Source organism: Schistocerca americana, chromosome 5, assembly GCF_021461395.2.
Source record: "Schistocerca americana isolate TAMUIC-IGC-003095 chromosome 5, iqSchAmer2.1, whole genome shotgun sequence".
Classification (NCBI taxonomy): domain Eukaryota; kingdom Metazoa; phylum Arthropoda; class Insecta; order Orthoptera; family Acrididae; genus Schistocerca; species Schistocerca americana.
This window is the reverse complement of record NC_060123.1, coordinates 673102103-673122347: the sequence shown is the minus strand read 5'-3', so window position 1 is coordinate 673122347 and position 20245 is coordinate 673102103. Positions and strand designations below refer to the sequence as shown.

General features: G+C 38.7%; 1 protein-coding gene across 3 annotated transcripts in view; it reads left to right on the top strand.

The window, feature by feature from the left end:
• Positions 1 to 20245, top strand: part of LOC124616120 (GTPase HRas) — a 72724-nt gene that overhangs the window by 9452 nt on the left and 43027 nt on the right. Inside the window, exons 2-3 of one of the 3 annotated variants that reach the window (XM_047144386.1) lie at positions 3064 to 3189; positions 17124 to 17172. In XM_047144386.1, the coding sequence (XP_047000342.1) occupies positions 3177 to 3189; positions 17124 to 17172 (62 nt within the window). In that variant the 5' untranslated portion in view covers positions 3064 to 3176. Of the gene's footprint in view, positions 1 to 3063; positions 3190 to 4988; positions 5163 to 17123; positions 17173 to 20245 lie in introns of those variants that run through there. The other 2 variants (XM_047144384.1, XM_047144385.1) reach the window with 2 other exon arrangements.

Genomic DNA, 20245 nt, shown 5'->3' with positions numbered 1-20245 from the left:
ATGAAATGTGTCCTAAATAATATATCTCTTTTTTCAACAAAGAACTCAGTTCATACATACAATACCAGGAACAAAAATGATCTGCACAAGGACTTCAAAGCACTTACTTTAGTTCAAAAAAGGGTCCACTACTCAGGAACACTCATGTTAAATAATTTGCCAGCAGACATAAAAATTTTAGTTACAAATAAAGATCAGTTAAAAAGAAACCTGAAAGACTTACTAGTGGCCAACTCCTTCTACTTCATTGACGAAATTTTTAATAGAAACAAATGATGTATTTATTCATACTATTAGTATTGTTATTTCAGCTTAAAAAAAATTGACATGTTCCACATCCACAAGGATCTCCTGAGCACGGATCTATGGAACGAAAAAATAATCTAATCTGGTTGAAGCCGTGGGTTTTACGACGACAGGATAAAAGCATTCAACAAAACTTGTTAGGTGGGCTTACAGTGGAAGACATCAAGTTGTACATCAATTACTTAAGAATGGATGAGCATACATTTCTGTTTGTGCTCTGTGAGGTGTATCCTCATATCACAAAGCACAATATTCACTTAAGAACTGCTACATCTTCAGAAGACAGGCTCACTGTAACACTCAGATTCCTTGTTACAGAAGAGGGTTATGTTAGGTTAGGTCAGGTCAGGTCTCCAATCTTCTTAATCTATTTTTGTATTCAGGGTACCTCACGTTGTAAAGCGCCTCATCAGCTTCATACATCTCTATTAATTTTGTAGTTGTCGGCACACACCAATTGTATTTACCGGCAATGTTTATAAGAACACCACAGACGACAGAATGCAGCGATGCTAGCGCTCCATGTGGTAACATGTCACATTGCAGTGAACAGAAGACAGGCGATTTATTTGATCAAATCTACAGCGAGGCCGTAGATTTGATCAAATATTGGACGACATTTGACAAAGTCCCTATTACACCATCAAATATCTCTGACAAAGATATTGGTCAAAGATCTTGGACAAAGAAATTTGATAGTGTAATACCGGCCTAAGTGAATATGATTGCTCATGTGCTGGCATCTGATAGAGGAACTGTACCTGTGTCAAGTTAATGTATATGGGGTACAATGCTACCATCGTCACGAGGGACTTCTTTATCACAGTAAGGCTATAAATAGCAGAATAAAACTGAACATTTACTGTTGTCAGAGCAACTTCAGGACCCAAAACAGTGCTTCATACTATTCCAAGAATCAAGAATTTTTATTAGTTGTTGGTAATTTTGGAATTAAACTTAACCTTATTATTGGTACATAATCAAACCTCATATTATAAGAAACATCTTAAAAATTAATTTCAGTGTTGTACATTGACCACATTAAAGCTGTATAATACGTTTTCTGAGTGCCATTTGTACAACTGTATTTTAATGGTTTTTACTAGTAACGTGGACTGAGCAGAGTGTGGAACTTGTTACAGAGTTTAGTGGGTCAGTTTCATGAGGCTTTTCTGTTCTGGATAATCTGTGCCTTGGTATAGTCAAATGAGCCTTAACTACAGTGTTAGGTTGGTGAGATTCCTACTTACAAGAAGTCTGAGTACAGAATAGCAAAACATTGATATAGGCCTATGTGGACTCATAATTGTAGGATAGACTAATGTGGAGATCTGTCTTAAACTAGTCTTTCAACTGAAGACAACCACAAGAGTCTGGCAAAAGATGACCAATGTTACATTTATGACCAGTTGTACAAGTTATGAACAGTACATTTTGTTCCTATATTTTAAAAACGAAGAGAATACAAGTGGCCACACAAATGTGGGAATGTGGGACTTGAAAGTAATGTAATCATTGAATGCTCTAATGAATAAGAAGCGTCCAAAAACAAACTCTTTCAGCATTCCGTAGCCAAATTTAAAATGCAGCATTTCCTTGTAACACCTAAAATGGGTTTCCGGAAATGTCTTCTCATTTTGCTTTAACTGTTTCTTCTCCTTCCTTCATCAGACAAATAGTTGACAATGCACTAGCTGAGTACAAGTTATTCTTATCTACACGATAAAGAGCATTGAAGTAGCAACTGAGCTATACCTAGAACATAAACAGCGTATTGCAAAATCTGTCTTTAATCAGTAGTAAAGTCCTATGGGTGTAACTGCTGCTAGCTCTGCATCACTCTGGAAACTAGAAAAACTCTTCTCTCTCTCTCTCTCTCTCTCTCTCTCTCTCTCTCTCTCTCTCTCTCTCTCTCTGTGTATGTGTGTGTGTGTGTGTGTGTGTGTGTTTCTCTGTACTTAAGGGTTGGGGCCAGTACATAAGAAGGGAAATGCTGCTGAAGTAACCATAAAATTTGTGTGAAGTCAGATTTAAAGTTGACCAAACCTGCTCTCTGCCAGGCCAACATTCTGAGGCAGTGTCCATGATGAAACCCTGGATTTTCTTTTTACAGTGCTCTTGTAACAGACATATTTCACGTAGCAATCAATGCCCGCATCACGTAGCAAACAGCACTAGGCATCATTGAACAGCATTGCACACTACCTAGAAGATAGCCACACAACGTGCCATCCGAGTCATCGTGGTGGCAGGTCTGCAGGGCAACGATTTCAGTGTATTGTGACATCAAGGTAAAAGAGCTGTCAGGTTGAAGTTTTGCGACCTTTATTTGCAAATGCTGTATTCAATGTAGTTGCAGATTAAAGGGATGACAGTGCATTGCTTTTGGCTGTGAAATGCCTGTTTAATAGATGTTGCATAGAGGGCAGCACCTGTCCACACTGCGGAGACTGGTTCACCCTGTGTCAGTTTGTCATCAAGCAAGGACTCTCTTGTGTTTGTTACTGTGTGGAATGGACAGGAAAGAGAGTGCTGTTCACGGGAAGAAAGGGCAGACATGCACTGTGCTTACAGCGCGGCGGATGGAAATGCTCACACTGCCCAACGTTTGGACATTCGGTGGTTTCCGAATCGAGTACCAGATCCACTCACATTTAGTGGGCCCTATGGGAGAAAGGTTCACTTGAGGTACATTTTCCACTGGAGCATTCTTGTAAGGCTGACTTCGAAACACAATGTATTCATTTTGTGTTACAGGTACGAAGGCCTGACGGATGCGGTCATCAATGCACAGCGTGTACACCAGGGCTTGAAGGAGTGGCTTTAGCACTGCTGAAAAATGCACCGTCAACAAGCTCACGGCATGTTGTATGGGAAATGGGTGTAAGCCATTCCATGATTTGGTGTGTGTGGCATGAAGATGATTTGCAACCCTACTGCCTTCGGAAGGTTCACATCCTTGATACTAATGATTTTCCCCATCAAATTGAATTCTGCCAGTGGTTTTTCTAAAGGTGTAATTGAACCAGACTTTCCGAACCATGTATGTTTCACAGGCAAGGCATCCTTTACACAAGAAAGTATGTGGAGCAGCCATAATTGACACATTTGAACATAGAAAAATCTGCACGCTGCCTTTGATCATGGTCACAAAGATCACTTCGCTGTCAACGTTTGGGTCGGCTTGGTAGGCAATAATCAGGTTGGTCCATACATGTTTCCCTGGCGACTGAACACAGACAGATACTTCATCTTTTTATGAGAAACTCTGCCAGAATTGATGGAACATGTTCTACTATGTGTGACAGTGAATGTGGTACCAACATGATGGTGCACCTGCGCACATGCAGTGTGAGTGATTTTGGATGAAACCTTTGGTGAGAAGTGGAGGGCCAGTGGCATTATGTATAAATTCCCCCGACTTGACGCCCATTGATTTTTTTTTCTGGGGCACCTGAAATAGGTTGTCTATGAAACACCCATTGAGACTGATGAAGAGGTGATAGTACACATTATGGCAGCCTCCTATGCAATTTCCACTTTGCCAGGAGTGTTTGAAAGAGTGCGACAGTCACTCCAGCATCATTGTACCACAGCTTGCATTCAACCAGGAGGGCATGATTTCGAGCACTTCTTGTAACTGTTTTCAAATAAAGGTTATAAAACATTACACTGACTTCTCATTTACCTTGCTGCCACACGTACATTGAAAACATTGCCCTGTAGACTTGCTACTGTGACGGCTCGAGTAGCATGTTGTGTGCCTATACTATTGGCATTGCTGTTAAACGATGCCTAGCACCGTACACTAAAGGGTGCGAATATAGGTTGCAATGTGAAATATGCTTATTACGACCTACTCTACCAGCCCTCTTGTTTTCTGCATTCATTTCAGATACACCCTGTATATATTTGCTACTAGTGTACTCTGTTACACGTAGATGGGAGTGAGTATTTCAGACAACTTTGTGTGTGTGTGTGTGTGTGTGTGTGTGTGTGTGTGTGTGTGTGGGCGCGCGCGCGCACACACACACACACACACAGCAAAAGAACTTTGGCTATGTTGGCATAATGCACAATGTTTGAAAAGGATGCTTTTGCATGCTTCTTATTTTCAGTAGTTAATTTGTTGTAGTCTAATAGGAAGGCCTGTGGGTCTGCAACTTTATTGTCTTTGTGTTTTTCTTGTTGTCATCATTGAGAGATGATCTTATTAGTCAACGAGAGAATAAGACCTGGATATGAAAGATAACAATAAAACAAACAGTTAGTTAAAAACACAAAAAAGCCATACCTGGAACTGGTGTGTTCTGTTAATGGAAATAAACCAGAACTGTATGTTTCCTGTCCTCTCCTATAGTGGTGCTTGGTTTGTGTCACGTGAAATTCTTTGCTCTAAGAGTTTAGTTTTCATGCTTTTACTGTATGAAGTTTTGTTGCTATGTAACATCACTATTCCTAAAAGTATTGTGTTCTTGCTATAAAAATATACCACAACTTTTCCATTTACTAGGAAATTCATGAGACTACAAGTTTTGTGGAATGGCAGACCTAACGCTTCAGTTGAGTGACGACAGTAGTCGTACAAATATTCGCAAGTTGTCAAGTGAAGATCAGTGGAAAAAATGGATACAGCAGATTTAGCTTTGTTTAAAGGAACCTTCCTTTTATTTGATTACAGATGGTACATTTCAGTGTTCATCATTAGCGGAAGGAGATTAACCGTCCAACGCATTTCAGCACTGGCAGTGGGACAATGCTCGGGCAGTTCATATCATTGAAATGGCACTTGATGAGGAACCTGCTATTCATGTGTGAAAGAAGACTGATGCAAAAGAAATTTGGGACACCTTTACGTCAGTATATTATGCGGCTGTACACATTGTTTGTTTCTTTGAAATGTCAAAAAAATGACATCACATGTATAACAAAACACACATCACTACTTGTGAACATACCATGACTTATGCTGTGAACTGAACGAAATAAATCCAAATGCAGCTTTGCTCTTTCGCTGCTTCACCATCGTATTTTCGAAACATTAAGACCTGAATATCAGCTTTACAGGTTGACTTTGTATCATGTTCCTTAATCTGAGCAGACGACAAAGCTTCTTGTAGAGGATCTGCATTTGATTGAGAATTCGCTAGCTACCCAGGCAGCTGGTGCTTTCCATGCCAAACCAAAATTGGATGAACAACGTCAAAAACAGAAGAAATTTGCAAGGGAGCGGAATAAGTCAAAGAAGAAAGGAAGTGTGTCTATTGTAAGAAAGCTGGACATAATATTGCAAACCGCTGAAAGTGCATATCTGCAGAAGAAGTAAAAGCAACAGCTAACAACAACAATAATTAGAGTTCCATTTTAAAAGTGAGCAGCAAACCAAATACATTTATAGCCATTCGCTTGTTTCATGTTACTTTTGGTAGTGAATATTTTTGAATTCTGGACTCTGGCATGACCCGTCATATTTCATAAAGCATTTCACCAAGTTTGAAAAATTTCCTCTTCCACAATGTGTACATACAGCTGGCAACAAAGTTATTTTTGCACATGGGACTGGCAATATTTATATTGAAATAATGATAAACAAAAGGTGGACACCTGCTTTGCTTAAAAGTGTCTGGTATGTACCTGATGTCAGAAACCAACTTTTCTCTGTGCATCAAGCTGCACAACGAGGATATAATGTGACTTACGACAACAAAGGTATTATCATTCAGCGACATAGTGAAATAGTCGCAACAGGAAGCCTAGTTGGTTCAGTATATATTTTGACCATATGAGTTTGTCCTCTGGATTCACAAGTAATGATTAACTTAGTAACTTGAGAAGAATAACTAAAAATGTTGGTATGGGAGACTCGATCATCAAGATAAATGTCATATATATCATTTAAGTGCCCTGATACCACATCGTTTTGTGATGGATGTGTTCTTGGCAAATTCAACTTCAAATCATTTAGCCATCACAGAGATTGTCAATAAAATGTCAGTGAGTTGTTCAATACAGATGTTAATGGACCAATATGTGTTGACTAGAAAGTCTTTTCATTACTATGTGATTTTAAAAGATGATTGATTATTCTTGTTTTGTTCAGACATATTTCATGCAAAATAAATCTTAAGTGACTGACTATTTGAAAACATTTTTGAAGCTGTGTGATGCTATTGGTCATAAGGTAAAAGTGTTTTGGTCAGTTTCGTCTTACATGTCCTGACACTCATGAGCAAAGTGGCGTTATTGAACAAACAGTTCGACATATAGTTGAATTAGCTTGCTCAGTTGACATCTAGAAAGTTACCCAAGTCGTTTTTGGCTTATGCATATGTTACAGCTGTTTCTCTACTAAGTCATACTGGGAAGTCAAATGTTGAAGTTAAAACACCTTTTGAATTGTGGATTGACAAAATGTTACAGTTTCAGCTATTTATGCATTTTTGTATCAAAATGCTGTGTTTATTTGCCAAAGAAATTTTGTTTGAAGTTTGATGACAAAGGTATATCTGGCTAATGTGAAAGACAAAGATGGGTACAAAGTGTGAAATCACACAATGTTTATTTTCAACCAGAAAAACTACGTATAACTGGAAATTCAATTGAGCTGGAATTTAATTGCATACCTGAAGAAATAGGAGAGAAAAGTGAATCTACTGTTGATGAGATTGAGACTAGTGATCAAGAATATTGGAATGAGTTACTAACTTGATGCCCAGTTCATTAAATTGAGTGATTACAAATTAGGATATCAGCCTCAAGAAGCAAATTCATTGGTTTGCCTGAGAAAAGCAGTCCATGAAGACCGTGCACCAACAAACTTCAATGAAGCTATGGAAAGTAGTAATTCCAGTTAATGGTTTAATGCAATGAAAGAAGAAGTGAAGGCATTTGAAGAAAATGGTGCATGGGACATGTTAGAACTGCTTAAAGGAAAACTTGTTATCGATAATTGATGGGTACTTACTATGGAATATAGACCTGATGGATCGATTGATCGATACTGTGCTTGCTTGGTTGTGCACGGTATCTCTCAACATGCCAGACTTGATTATGATGAAACATTTAGTCCAGTTGCTCGTTATGATGCTATTCGTGGTGTAATAAAGATTGCAGCAGAAGAAAATTTGAAACTTGGTCAATTCGATGTGAGAACTAGATTTTTGTATGGTTACTTGGATACAGAAATATACATGACTCAACCAGAAGGTTTCAATGACATGTCAGGTATGGAGTCAAGCAATCACTTTGTTGCTGGAATAATAAGTTTCATTCATTCATGAAAAAAATTGCTGTATTAGATCTATAGCAGATCCTTGCCTTTACATTCAAGAAATCAAAATAGAGACATTGCTGATTGCTATTTATGTTGATGATGGACCTATGAGGAACAGCTCCAAGCACAGTGAATTCCTTTTTAGATATGTTAAAGTCAGAGTTCAAAAAAACAGTGGGATCTTTAGAGTCATTTTTAGACATGCAAATAGAGTAATGAGTATCTGCCTTGTTTATTTCACAGTCAGCATACACAGAGAAGATTCTAGATTGTTTTAGCATGGCTGATTTGAAACCATTGAAGACTCCCTGTGATAATGAACAATTATACATTGAATATAGCAACACTGTCGATAGCAACATTCCTTACTAAACCCAGTGCTTCTGATCGGAACACTGTTAAATGCATTTTCAGATATCTTCGTGGTACATCAGACTTGGGTCTCTTCTGTACTTCATCTGGTGGTAAACTTTGTGCCTGTGCTGATGCTGACTTTGCTGGGAACACTAAAACAAGATGATCTACAAATGGTTTTGTTTAAATGATCAGTGACACAGCTGTATCGTAGACATTTCAACTGCAGAAATCAGTTACACTGTCCACCACTGAAGCGGAGTTCATTGATGCAAGTGAAGGAGCCACGGAATTAGTATGGCTTAACAGACTTCTGTTGGAGATCAGCGAAAAAAGACACACCCCTATCATTCATTCACAATACAAGTATCATTAAAGTCTAAAAAATCAAAATTTTTTAGAGCAACATGTACCTAGATAGGACTTCATAACTAAAGTGTTTTGACATCTCATTTATTAATTAAAAGTTCTGTGCACCACAGTTTGATTTAGTGGCAAGTTTTAAAGCAGTTAAATCGGAACTGTGTGTTTCCTGTCCTCTCCTGCAGTTAGTTTTGTGTCGTGTGAAATTCTTTACTCTTAAGAATTTCTTTAGCATGCTTTTACTGTATGAAATTTTGTTGTTATGTATCATCTATTCAACTATTAAAGAGAGAAGACCACTGTTCCTAAAAGTGTTGTGTTCTTGCTATAAAATATATCCTAAGTTCACCACAAAGTGCTCCTCTCCCCCTCCCTTCTCCCATTCTGGAGAAGATTGTTCATCTTCATCATTGAGTAAATGCTAATGCATTCTGTGTTCCTTAGGCCATATCTCTCTCTCTCTCTCTCTCTCTCTCTCTCTCTCTCTCTCTCTCTCTGTGTGTGTGTGTGTGTGTGTGTGTGTGTGTGTGTGTGTGTGTGTGTGTGTGTGTGTGTGTGTTGGGCCCAGTCTTCTAAAAAGAAATACAGTAACTTTTGATTAATGAAACTAGGACAGATTTAATGATATTTAATTTATTAATTATGAATAAATGGTTGTCTTTTGATTGTTAATGGTTACCACTATTTAGGACAGATAATTTCTTTTTAAAATAGGCAGAACAAAGAAATAAAGAACAGCTAATGCATGTAGTAACAACTGTTCACCTAGCTTCATTCTCAAAATATGGCTAACCTCCTTGGGTCAAGTAACGTTAATGGGGACTGATATTCTTCAAATTCTCAGTTTTGTTTTGTTGGATGTAATCACTAACCAAAATGCAGATAAACACTCTGAAGCTGTGAGGACAGATACCTGTCAGAGTGCTTCAGTGAAGTATTGGATCCGTCAAACAAATGTATGACAAAAAAGTAGTGAATTAAAATACATGCATGTGATCTCTTGGCCAAGAAGTGAAACTGGGAGGAGGTTGGTGACGGCAGTTTAGAAATGGGCAGTGAAATAGAGTATACACACCAGCAAGGTAGTTTAACATATGGGACCACTGTGAATTTGAAGTATGATGCATAAATGACAATTATAGTCATATGAAGTCTTCACTGCAAGGCAAATACTAAGGAAATTGTTAGTAGTAGTAGTAGTAGTAGTAGTAGTAGTAATTAGGTCATTCCCTGTAACATAAATCTTCTGAACAAGGAAACTATAGTCCAGTCATGACAAACAAATAAATGCTTAAGCCAATTGCAGCTGGTCTCAGAATAAAGTTGCTGTAAAAAATTTTATCTTTATCAGGGGGTGCTACGTGACAGAGGATGGCACCATTATCTACATAAAAATGTGGAAATAAAAAATATCCTGGGACACTAAGGAGATTCTTAGTTATTGGAAAACCACATTGATTCGCTCTCTGCACAAAATGTGTGCTAAAACAAGTTGGCAAATACTGTCACATCCTTCCAGATGCTTCCATATTACTCTCCAGATCAGTTCAGACTGGGTTTGTGGAACAATTGAATTACCAAGTTGGTGACTACCAAATAAGATTTAGGAAAAGAATATCTTGTATTGGTGGGATTAAGAATACCATCACAAAAAGTTTTATGAACCCCATGGATTCGAAAAGAAGCCTATGATTTTGTTTACAGGGAGAAATGTTGCTAAAAAAATATGACGAAGTAAGGAGAAAGGGTGTCAAAAAACAGAGATAATCAAATCAAAATATGCACATGCAAAAGATAAAATTCATAAGAGTAGTTTTTTGAATAATTAGAAATTACAAGTGGGATCATACTGAGTAATTGATTGTTACTATTTTAGTTCTGTTCAAGTGAATATTGGAGCATGTAATCTGTGAATTGAAAACAAACTTAGCAGGAACGGATTGCTTGCCAAGTGTATGTTAGAGGGGCAAAGAATGGCCATGAGATTGTTTGGCGCTCATCGTTGTTTTGACTCTGCAGTAGAAAATAATAAACAGAAGAAGGTCTATGCCATATTTCATTAAAGAAATTCTTGATTATCAGCAGAATGATGCCAGCCCATATAAGGTTTTGGTAGTATTGAGAGAGATGATTACTGTAAATATCTTGGATACTTTGCTGTTGAAAACTAATGAAAGAGAAGTCAATTTCATTAAACAAGACAGCAGTTGGTCTTTGTACTGCATAAAACCCTTACATGAAGAATGTTAGTGTGTGGGAAGTTACACTACAGTACAGGTAATAAAAGAAAATCTGTAAACAAGAGCAAAAGAATATGATCTGAAAACGAACAACTGATGAAATTAATCTGAAAATGAATGATTAACTGAGACAAGAGTAACAAAACAGGGTTTTCAAAATTCTGGATGGCAGGTGTAAGTTTCTTTCAGATGGCTTCGACAAGTTAGAACAAACTTTGGTGAGATTGTGTTACAATGAAGGCACATTTCAAACCGGTGTGTGCATGGGGCAAAGGGATAGAAGTGCTGGAATTGTGGATAGCAAATGAGTGAACAACGTATTAGTGATTTCTGTTTTGATTTCACATATTACTTCAGTGTTCTTTAACTCCATGTGTCACTTGTTTTTCATTTTAAAAATGTTATGGCTGCTGTAGATGAAGGAGATGGGGTAAACTTGCTGTTTTGCCTGTGGGCCACTCTCAAATTTTCCAAGGAAAAATATGCACGTAGTACATGGAAATACTTATTCTGTAGTGACAAGACAACCAGAACCTTTAACAGTGAATGAGCACACACAACTCATACTGTTGTATCGCACTAGCCAAGCAAAGTGGCACAATAATAAGACACTGGGCTCTCATTTAGAAGGATGGCAGTTCAACTCCTCAGCAATCCAGATTTAGTGTTTTCCCTTAGTCATTCATGGCCAATACTGGGATGGTTCTTTTCAAAAGCACGTGGCCAATTTCCTTCCCCAATCTGATCTTTGTCCCAGCCTCTAATGACCTTGTTGTCAATAAGGCATCAGAACATAATCTTCTTTTTTCTTTTATTATGAAGGATTTTCTCTAGTGGTTTTCTTTTGAAACGCATGGTTCATTTGTATATTTCTTTGTAGTACTACTTGTGCTTGGTGTATGATTTTCTCCTCCAATATATCAATATATGCCTAACTTTACAAGTAAAAACAAAGAAAGTATTTATTTCAGGGGGAGGGGGAGGGGGGGGGGGGAGAGAGAGAGAGAGAGAGAGAGAGAGAGAGAGAGAGAGTGGTGTGTGTGTGTGTGTGTGTGTGTGTGTGTGAGGGGGGAGGCGCTCAGTTACACATCCATTTAGTCATATAATTTTTGAATGTATAAAATTATCTGTGTTGAAGCTGTACCACATTTTAATAACTCAAATTGTCACACAACTTAAATGCTGAAAACTTTATACACAAGCATGTTGCTGCAGAAAACTTCAGGGCCAAATTCTAAATCTAAAATAGATCTCTTCCATTCACAGCTGCCTAAATAAAGTGCTCCAGCAACAGATAGGTCCTCATAGAAATATAACAAATAGGGAGAGGTTTAATGGATTAACTGTTAGCTGTATCCTTCCCTTCTTTTGCCTTATTTTTATTTAATTACTGTTATTAGAGTCATTACACCTAACACTTCACTTTTACTGCTTTGGAAACTGTTATCTCCTTCTATAACTGGATGGATAAAAAATACCGAGCGGCGGCAGCAGCAGAAAATGCATATGTACAAGCCAGTGGCTCCTTCTGGCAAAAGAATTGAAAGGGAAGGAAGAGGGATGAAGGGAAAGGACTGGTGAGGCTTAGGAAATGGTGAATGTTACAGAAAAGTTGCCCACAACCCCAGGTCAGGAGAGAGTTGCTGAATAGATTAGGAAGAGAGATGTGGATCTGACCGCTGCTTGGCGAGTAGATAAAACTAACCAATTATATTTTCAAAAATTATTTTTGTTGACATTTTCTTCTGGTTCATTAATATATGATTAAATTTTTTGTACCTTGTATTTGTCTTCCTATTCCATTCTTAGGACGAATGCTGTGTATATACTTTTGTGTGGCTGCTGTTAATGTCTATCTTTTTATCCTGGTCCTAGTGGGAGTGTATGTAAGGGACTATGTAACTGCTTGAATCCTCACTGACAAACATTTTTTATAATTCGAATTGGTTGACTTATACACATCTTAATTGATGAAGGGAAGTTGCGGATACATTCTTTATTTAATTCCACTTAAATAAAGAATACATTAACAACTGGAGCAGGCTTTTATTGAGTATACAATTGTGCAACAATACTCTAAAACATGGAAAAACTAATAATTCCGTTTGATGTCTACCAGACATCAGCTTTTTGGTGCCACAGAGTGTCTGACTTGTGAAAAGTTATACTGTCGTCATTTGAATATGCTCATAGTACACAAGCATTAGCCCATGGGTGTAGGGGAGGCACTTCTTTTTATTTTACATGGGAAGGGTAACATCTACCAAAAGAATGGCAGTATTGGTGGTTCGCGGGCATGGTATGTTGCCATCAGAATGATGATCAGTCACCAGAAAATAACAAATTGAGCTCAGAAAAATCAAATAGTTTGTTTTCCTAAAGGTTCAGCTATCACATTATGCAAGACTTGTAACTCCAAGTGTCAAAGTAGAATTAAGTGTTGGAGAAGAAAATAGGTATTAGTGTGTGGCGACTTCCTCAGTAGGTTTCAGTTTAATTTGTTACAAGTAAAGTGACTCTGAGAAAGTCTCTGCTAAGAGTTTGAAAGCTCTTGACCCTTGCTTTTCGTGAAACAACTTTTCATACAGATTCATAATTTCTGTGTAAATGGATTTATGGTTTCTATTTACACATTGAGTGGGAATGGGTTAAATGCTTGAAATTTTTTTTATTATAGGCATTGAAATAATAATAGGTCAGCTCTTAGGATATGTGTTAAGTTTATTTATCATCACAGTGGTGATCCTTACAACTGCTAAAGGCGTCTACCGCAGTGAGAGGCAAGCATCCTAATCATAGGTGTATTTATGTCGCATCCAAGTTTGACTGACAGCCTCAGAAGGTGATGACAACTTAAGTCAGAAAATTGTTGTGAATCATGCCTGTATCCATCCTCAGTATAGATCTCACACTTTAAAAAATAAATTTTTCTTCAACACTTAATTCTCCTATGACACTAGAGATTATGAATCTTGTAGTTTTGAAACTGAGAAAGCACACACATTCAGAAGTGTAACAACGTTGTGTAATAAGTGTTATTTAGTTACTGAGGAAGGCTGAGACTAGAATGAAACTTCCAACTACTTTTTTTAAAACTTTGGGCCACTCCATTTCAAGTGACTTAAAGATCCCTGCTCTACCCTCTCCAATTCTCATGAAATTTTTGCAGGGTTTTCATATAGGTCTTACATGAAGCCGTGCCAAATTACAGCTTGATAAGGAGTATGGTGGGACCACTAGCTGTGCCTTTGTAAAGGCCAGTTTTTCAATGTCTGAGAGGTGCAAATCATGAAGTTTACTTTACTGTTGCTCATGATCTAAGGTGGCTTCCAGGTTGAAATCTGGTGATTCTGCTTAACTTTTAGCTACAGTAGCCTAGTTGCCAAAGAAGTGCTCAGTGTACACCAGATTTATCACAGTTTGCAGTCAAAGTAGCCCATAAATCCTACCACGAGAAACCAATGGATCGTGTTTTGACAGATTATATCTTATGATAGAATGACTTTCTAATGTTCTTTTTTCCACTTATTTACAGCCATCCCGAATGTCATAAGGCAATACAAGTGGTGTCTTGGTTACTCATATAGTTATGAGGTTATCCAAAGTAAAGTCAATTCGAAAAGTTTACTCATCAGTTTTCTCTAACACTCAGAAGACTGTATCTCAGAGTGGTAATTTCGGATTTGATTTTTCTTTGCATCATTCAAAAGAGCTCATTGTTTTACAAGGAATAGTTTTTCATTTTTGAGACTATCCTGCTCAAATGTAATAAAGACTTTCAGAAACATTCTTTGGCTGCTATTATGAGTGAAGAATATGTGGACTGTTTGAATATGGATATCTGAAAATGATGTACATACATACTGGCGATAACAGACCCTGAAGATCATATACCGACCTTGCAATGTTCCTCCATAGGTGGCAGTCTTGTGCACTTTGGACCCAGTTCTCATGGACATCCAACTGCTGAAGGTCCTTCTACAATTCATCCTCACATAGCTGTGGTCTTCCAATTGGACAAGTTCCATCTGGTTTTCCCATAAGCACAACTTCAGACTGGCACATTTCTGGTCTCCTGGAAATGTGCCCTGCCAGGCATATTCTCTGTACTTTCATTTTCTCCACGATGTTCGGCTGTTTCATTAGGTCGTACTGTTCCTGATTCTTTCTACTTCTCCATGTATTCTCTTTGCCGATTGGTCCAAAGATCATTCTCATGATTTTCCATTCTCCATATTAATCATCAGTCCAATCTTACTGGCATTCTTTGCCAAATCATGTAAGGTTTCTGCCATTTCTTCCTCTGACTCTCACCTGCATATCCCAGTAGCTGTGTTATTCAATTTAGCTTCACCCTTTTACCTTTTCTTTTCTTTTCTTTTCCCAAATTACTTTCTCCAGGATCACAGTAAAAAGCAATGGTAAAATAGCATCACATTGTCTTACACTAGTTCTTAAGTTGAGTTTCTTGGGTAGCTCACAGTGGTATTTCATCTTGTGGTTTTGTCTCTGCTGTGATGTAAAATCTATCAAAGCTGTTATTAGGTATCTTCATTTTTCTTGAATTAAAAATTAATTTGCTCAGCCTCCGACTTTTGGAAATGTTTATCTGATCAATTAGATTGTTTCTCTGCTATTTTGAAATTCACCACAACATGCTGCAGCATCTGCTTTTGCATATACATGAGTATTCTGCAATTTGCAATTAAGTTCCTCGTAGAAGGTTCATCAAATCACCTTCAAGCTATTTTTCTACTGTTCCACTCTTGAACAGCGCATGGGAAAAAGAGTACTCAAATATTTTCGTATGGACTTTGTTTTCTCTTGGTTTATTATTATTATTATCATTATCATTATAATTATCATTATCATTATTGTTTCTCCCTATGTAGGTGGGTGCCAATAAAATATTTTCTTATATTGAAGAGAAGGTTGGTGATTGAAATTTTTTGAGAATAGCCTCCTGCAATGGAAAAACACATTTGCTTTCAAGGTTTGCTACTCCAGTTTGTGTATCATGTCCTTGGCTTTCTCTTCCCTATTTTGCAATAATACAAAATGATATGCCCTTCTGTGGACTTTTCCCATTGTCCTCTGTCAGTCTTATAAGATGTGTATCTCACATCACTTAGAAATTTCCACATGAAATTGGATAAGTATGGTGTAAGCAGTTTCTTTAGTGGACCTGTTGCACCTTCTAAGTGTTCTGCCAATAAATTGCAGTCTTGTGGACATTCCAGTTAAGTTATTCATAATTGTAATCCCTAAGTATTTAGTTGGCCTTTAGAAATTTAGTGAATTCCTTTTAGTACTCCTGTGGATGACTTCAGACTTTTCATTATTTAGAGTCAATTGCCACTTTTCGCATGATGCAGATATATTATCTAAATAATTTTCCAATTGATTTGGGTTGTCTGATGACTTCACAGCTTCATCTGCAAACAGTCTAAGAGGGCTGCTCAGATTGTCTCCTATGTTGTTTGTGTAGATCAGGAACAGCAGAGGGCCTAGAACACGTCCATGGGGTCTACTTCTGTTTTACTTGATGACTTTTTGTCAATTACTACAAACTGTGACTTGTCTGACAGGAAACCACCATCTATAAACACGAAATATTTTTCATATTTATTCATATCCTTTTAATATGAAAAAGCTGCCCTTTGCAGAAGCATGTGTGATGGCCGTACCATTACTATTTATATACCTGTGATTTGGCATGGCTTCTTGTAAGGCCCAGACATACATCCCATAAAAAATTTCTTCATAATGAGATTTTCATTCTGCAGCGGAATGTGCGCTGATGTGAAACTTCCTGGCAGATTAAAACTGTGGACTGGACCGAGACTCGAACTCGGGACCTTTGCCTTTTGCGGGCAAGTGCTCTACCAACTGAGCTACCCAAGCATGACTTACGCCCCGTCCTCACAGCCTTACTTCTGCCAGTACCTCGTCTCCTATCTTCCAAACTTTACAGAAGCTCTCCTGCGGACCTTGCAGAACTAGCACTCCTGAAAGAAAGGATATTGCGGAGACATGGCTTAGCCTCAGCCTGGGGGATGTTTCCAGAATGAGATTTTCACTCTGCAGCGGAGTGTGCGCCGATGTGAAACTTCCTGGCAGATTAAAACTGTGCCGGACTGAGACTCGAACTCGGGACCTTTGCCTTTCGCGGGCAAATGCCCAACTGAGCTACCCAAGCACGACTCACGCCCCGTCCCCACAGCCTTACTTCTGCCAGGTAGGAGACGAGGTACTGGCAGAAGTAAGGCTGTGAGGACGGGGCGTGAGTCGTGCTTGGGTAGCTCAGTTGGTAGAGCACTTGCCCGCGAAAGGCAAAGGTCCCGAGTTCGAGTCTCGGTCCGGCACACAGTTTTAATCTGACAGGAAGTTTCAATTTCTTCATAATTGAAGATGGTTGAGATGCGGCCTTGTCTGATTTAGGCCAGTTGACATGGAATGATCCTTATGTAAAAATGACTAGCATTTAAATTTAATATTGCCACAATGTTGAGGAACACAGTTTCAAATTTTGTAGCTACATTATATTAAAATTACTAATGGTCTAATACCGATCTTTTTTTCGGCAGCTGGAGGTGTTGGGAAGAGTGCCTTGACAATTCAACTTATCCAGAATCAGTAAGTACACTTTATAAGGAAGATGAGATTAGTGTATGTCCCTCCTCCTCCCCCTACCCCCCTCCCTCCCACTCACTCTCTATCTATCTATCTATCTATCTATCTATCTATCTATCTATCCCCCTCCCCCACTCTTCCAGGTGGTAAAACTTCATGCTTATGATGATACTCAGTATTGGTATTGGGAAACATTGGAAATGTGAGTTGCAAAAGGTTTAAACTTTCTGTGTATACTTATGAAGGTTGCCCGTAAAGTAAGGTCTCCAATGAGCTCCCATTGGGGCGGAGTGATATAGCTCAAATCTGAAAACAGCGGCATTTTCCTTGCTTCCCAAACCGCTATTCTCGCCAGTCCCATCTCTCTGTGATGCTCCTTCTTGGTGTAGCGACCGTTACGCATGGGAGGAAAAATTGCCTCTCCCACCAAGTGTGAATTGCATTCTGTCGTCAGATTTCTGTGGTTTAAGAGGTAAACCCCTACTGTAATCCATCGCCAGTTGATCAACGTGTATGGACGTCAAAAATATGCATAAGTGGTGTAGGGAGTTCGCAGACGGCCATACAAACATGCACAACGAGGTCGGCTGTGGGCATCCATCAGTTTCAGACGAGGCAGAGACGAAAGTTTTGCTTGTGGATTGGCGTGTGACTGTGTGAGAGATTGTCGAACTGATAAGGGTGTCTCTAAGATTACTGTGGACAAGATTTTGATGGACATTTTGAAGTATCACAAGGTGTATGCCAGGTGGTGCCGCGGATGCTCACTGAACACAAAAAGAAGTGCATCGATAGTGCCTGCAAGTTTCTGTGCCATTGCAGCACAGGGGGTGAAGAATTTCTGGATTCAGTTGTACAGAGGATGACACTTGGGTCCACTATTTCACACCAGAGACTAAGGAACAATCGGAATAATAGCGGCATTCTGGTTCTCCAAATGTCAAGAAGTTCAAACAAACGCCGTCAGTGGCAAAGGTGATGGCTTTGGTATTCTGGCATAGGAAAGACGCTGGTCAACTATCTGGATAGAGATCTGCGAGACACTAACAAAGCTATGCCGGGCTGTAAAGAGCAAAAGTCGTCTGACAGAGGGAGTTCTTTTGCCCCATGACAATGCCCGCCCTCACGCCGCCAGCACCACGACAGGGCTCATCACCAAATTCAGGTGGGAAATCAATGACCATCCTCCATATAGCCCTGAATTGGCTCCCAGTGACTATTTTATCCTGAACTGAAGGCAACCGTCCACTCCTTCCGGCATGATTTGGCAGGGAGTAGTACAACGCGGATATGAAAAAGCTTCTGGAGCGTCTCCAAAAATGCATCAGTTGTGACAGGAATTATGTTGAAAAATAGTTAAAGGTCCAAGCTTTGAGAATCTGTATTTGGTTTTGCAATAAAATGATGTTCACTATGTGAAAAAGCATTGGAGACCTTAATTTATGGACGACCCTCATAAAGTGATATGTGATATGCATAACACCATGAAGTGCACACCATTTTGTTCAGAACATTCACTTCTGTAGTTAAAGCCCAAAAACGATAGCCTAAAACTAATTCTAGTAAGAGAAAATGGCTACCAAACTTTTAAATCACAATTGAATAAAATATGGTTTTCAAGGCTTAAAATTGCAATGGAGGAAAAAAACACCACAGCTAATTTTCTTAACACTATTAGATATGATACACAACATAACACTGACAGTGTACACGTTCAAAATAAATCTCCTTCATTTTTTTAAAAAAATTTAAGAACATGATTTTTTAACTTTGGGGCTTATTATCTTTTGTGAGGATAAGTAAAAAAATTTTTTTCGCATATCTTCCATCTCTGTGTTAGTTGTTGTTGTTGTTGTTGTTGTTGTGGTTGTGGTCTTCAGTCCTGAGACTGGTTTGATGCAGCTCTCCATGCTACTCTATCCTGTGCAAGCTTCTTCATCTCCCAGTACCTACTGCAACCTAGATCCTTCTGAATCTGCTTGGTGTATTCATCTCTTGGTCTCCCTCTACGATTTGTACCCTCCACGTTGCCCTCCAATACTAAATTTGTGATCCCTTGATGCCTCAGAACATGTCCTACCAACCGATCCCTCCTCCTAGTCGAGTTGTGCCACAAGCTTCTCTTCTCCCCAATCCTCTTCAACACCTCCTCATTAGTTATGTGATCTACCCATCTAATCTTCAGCATTCTTCTGTAGCACCACATTTCGAAAGCTTCTATTCTCTTCTTGTCCAAAGTGGTTATCGTCCATGTTTCACTTCCATACAAGGCTACACTCCATACAAATACTTTCAGAAACGACTTCCTGACACTTAAATCTATACTCGATGTTAACAAATTTCTCTTCTTCAGAAATGATTTCCTTGCGATTGCCAGTCTACATTTTATATCCTCTCTACTTCGACCATCATCAGTTATTTTACTCCCTAAATAGCAAAACTCCTTTACTACTTTAAGTGTCTCATTTCCTAATCTTATTCCCTCAGGATCACCCGATTTAATTTGACTACATTCCATTATCCTCGTTTTGCTTTTGTTGATGTTCATCTTATATCCTCCTTTCAAGACACTGTCCATTCCGTTCAACTGCTCTTCCAAGTCCTTTGCTGTCTCTGACAGAATTACAATGTCATCGGCGAACCTCAAAGTTTTTACTTCTTCTCCATGAATTTTAATACCTACTCCGAATTTTTCTTTTGTTTCCTTTACTGCTTGCTCAATATACAGATTGAATAACATCGGGGAGAGGCTACAACCCTGTCTCACTCCTTTCCCAACCACTGCTTCCCTTTCATGCCACTAGACTCTTACAACTGCCATCTGGTTTCTGTACAAATTGTAAATAGCCTTTCGCTCCCTGTATTTTACCCCTGCCACCTTCAGAATTTGAAAGAGAGTATTCCAGTTAACATTGTCAAAAGCTTTCTCTAAGTCTACAAATGCTAGAAACGTAGGTTTGCCTTTTCTTAATCTTTCTTCTAAGATAAGTCGTAAGGTTAATATTGCCTCACGTGTTCCAACATTTCTACGGAATCCAAACTGATCTTCCCCGAGGCCCGCTTCTACCAGTTTTTC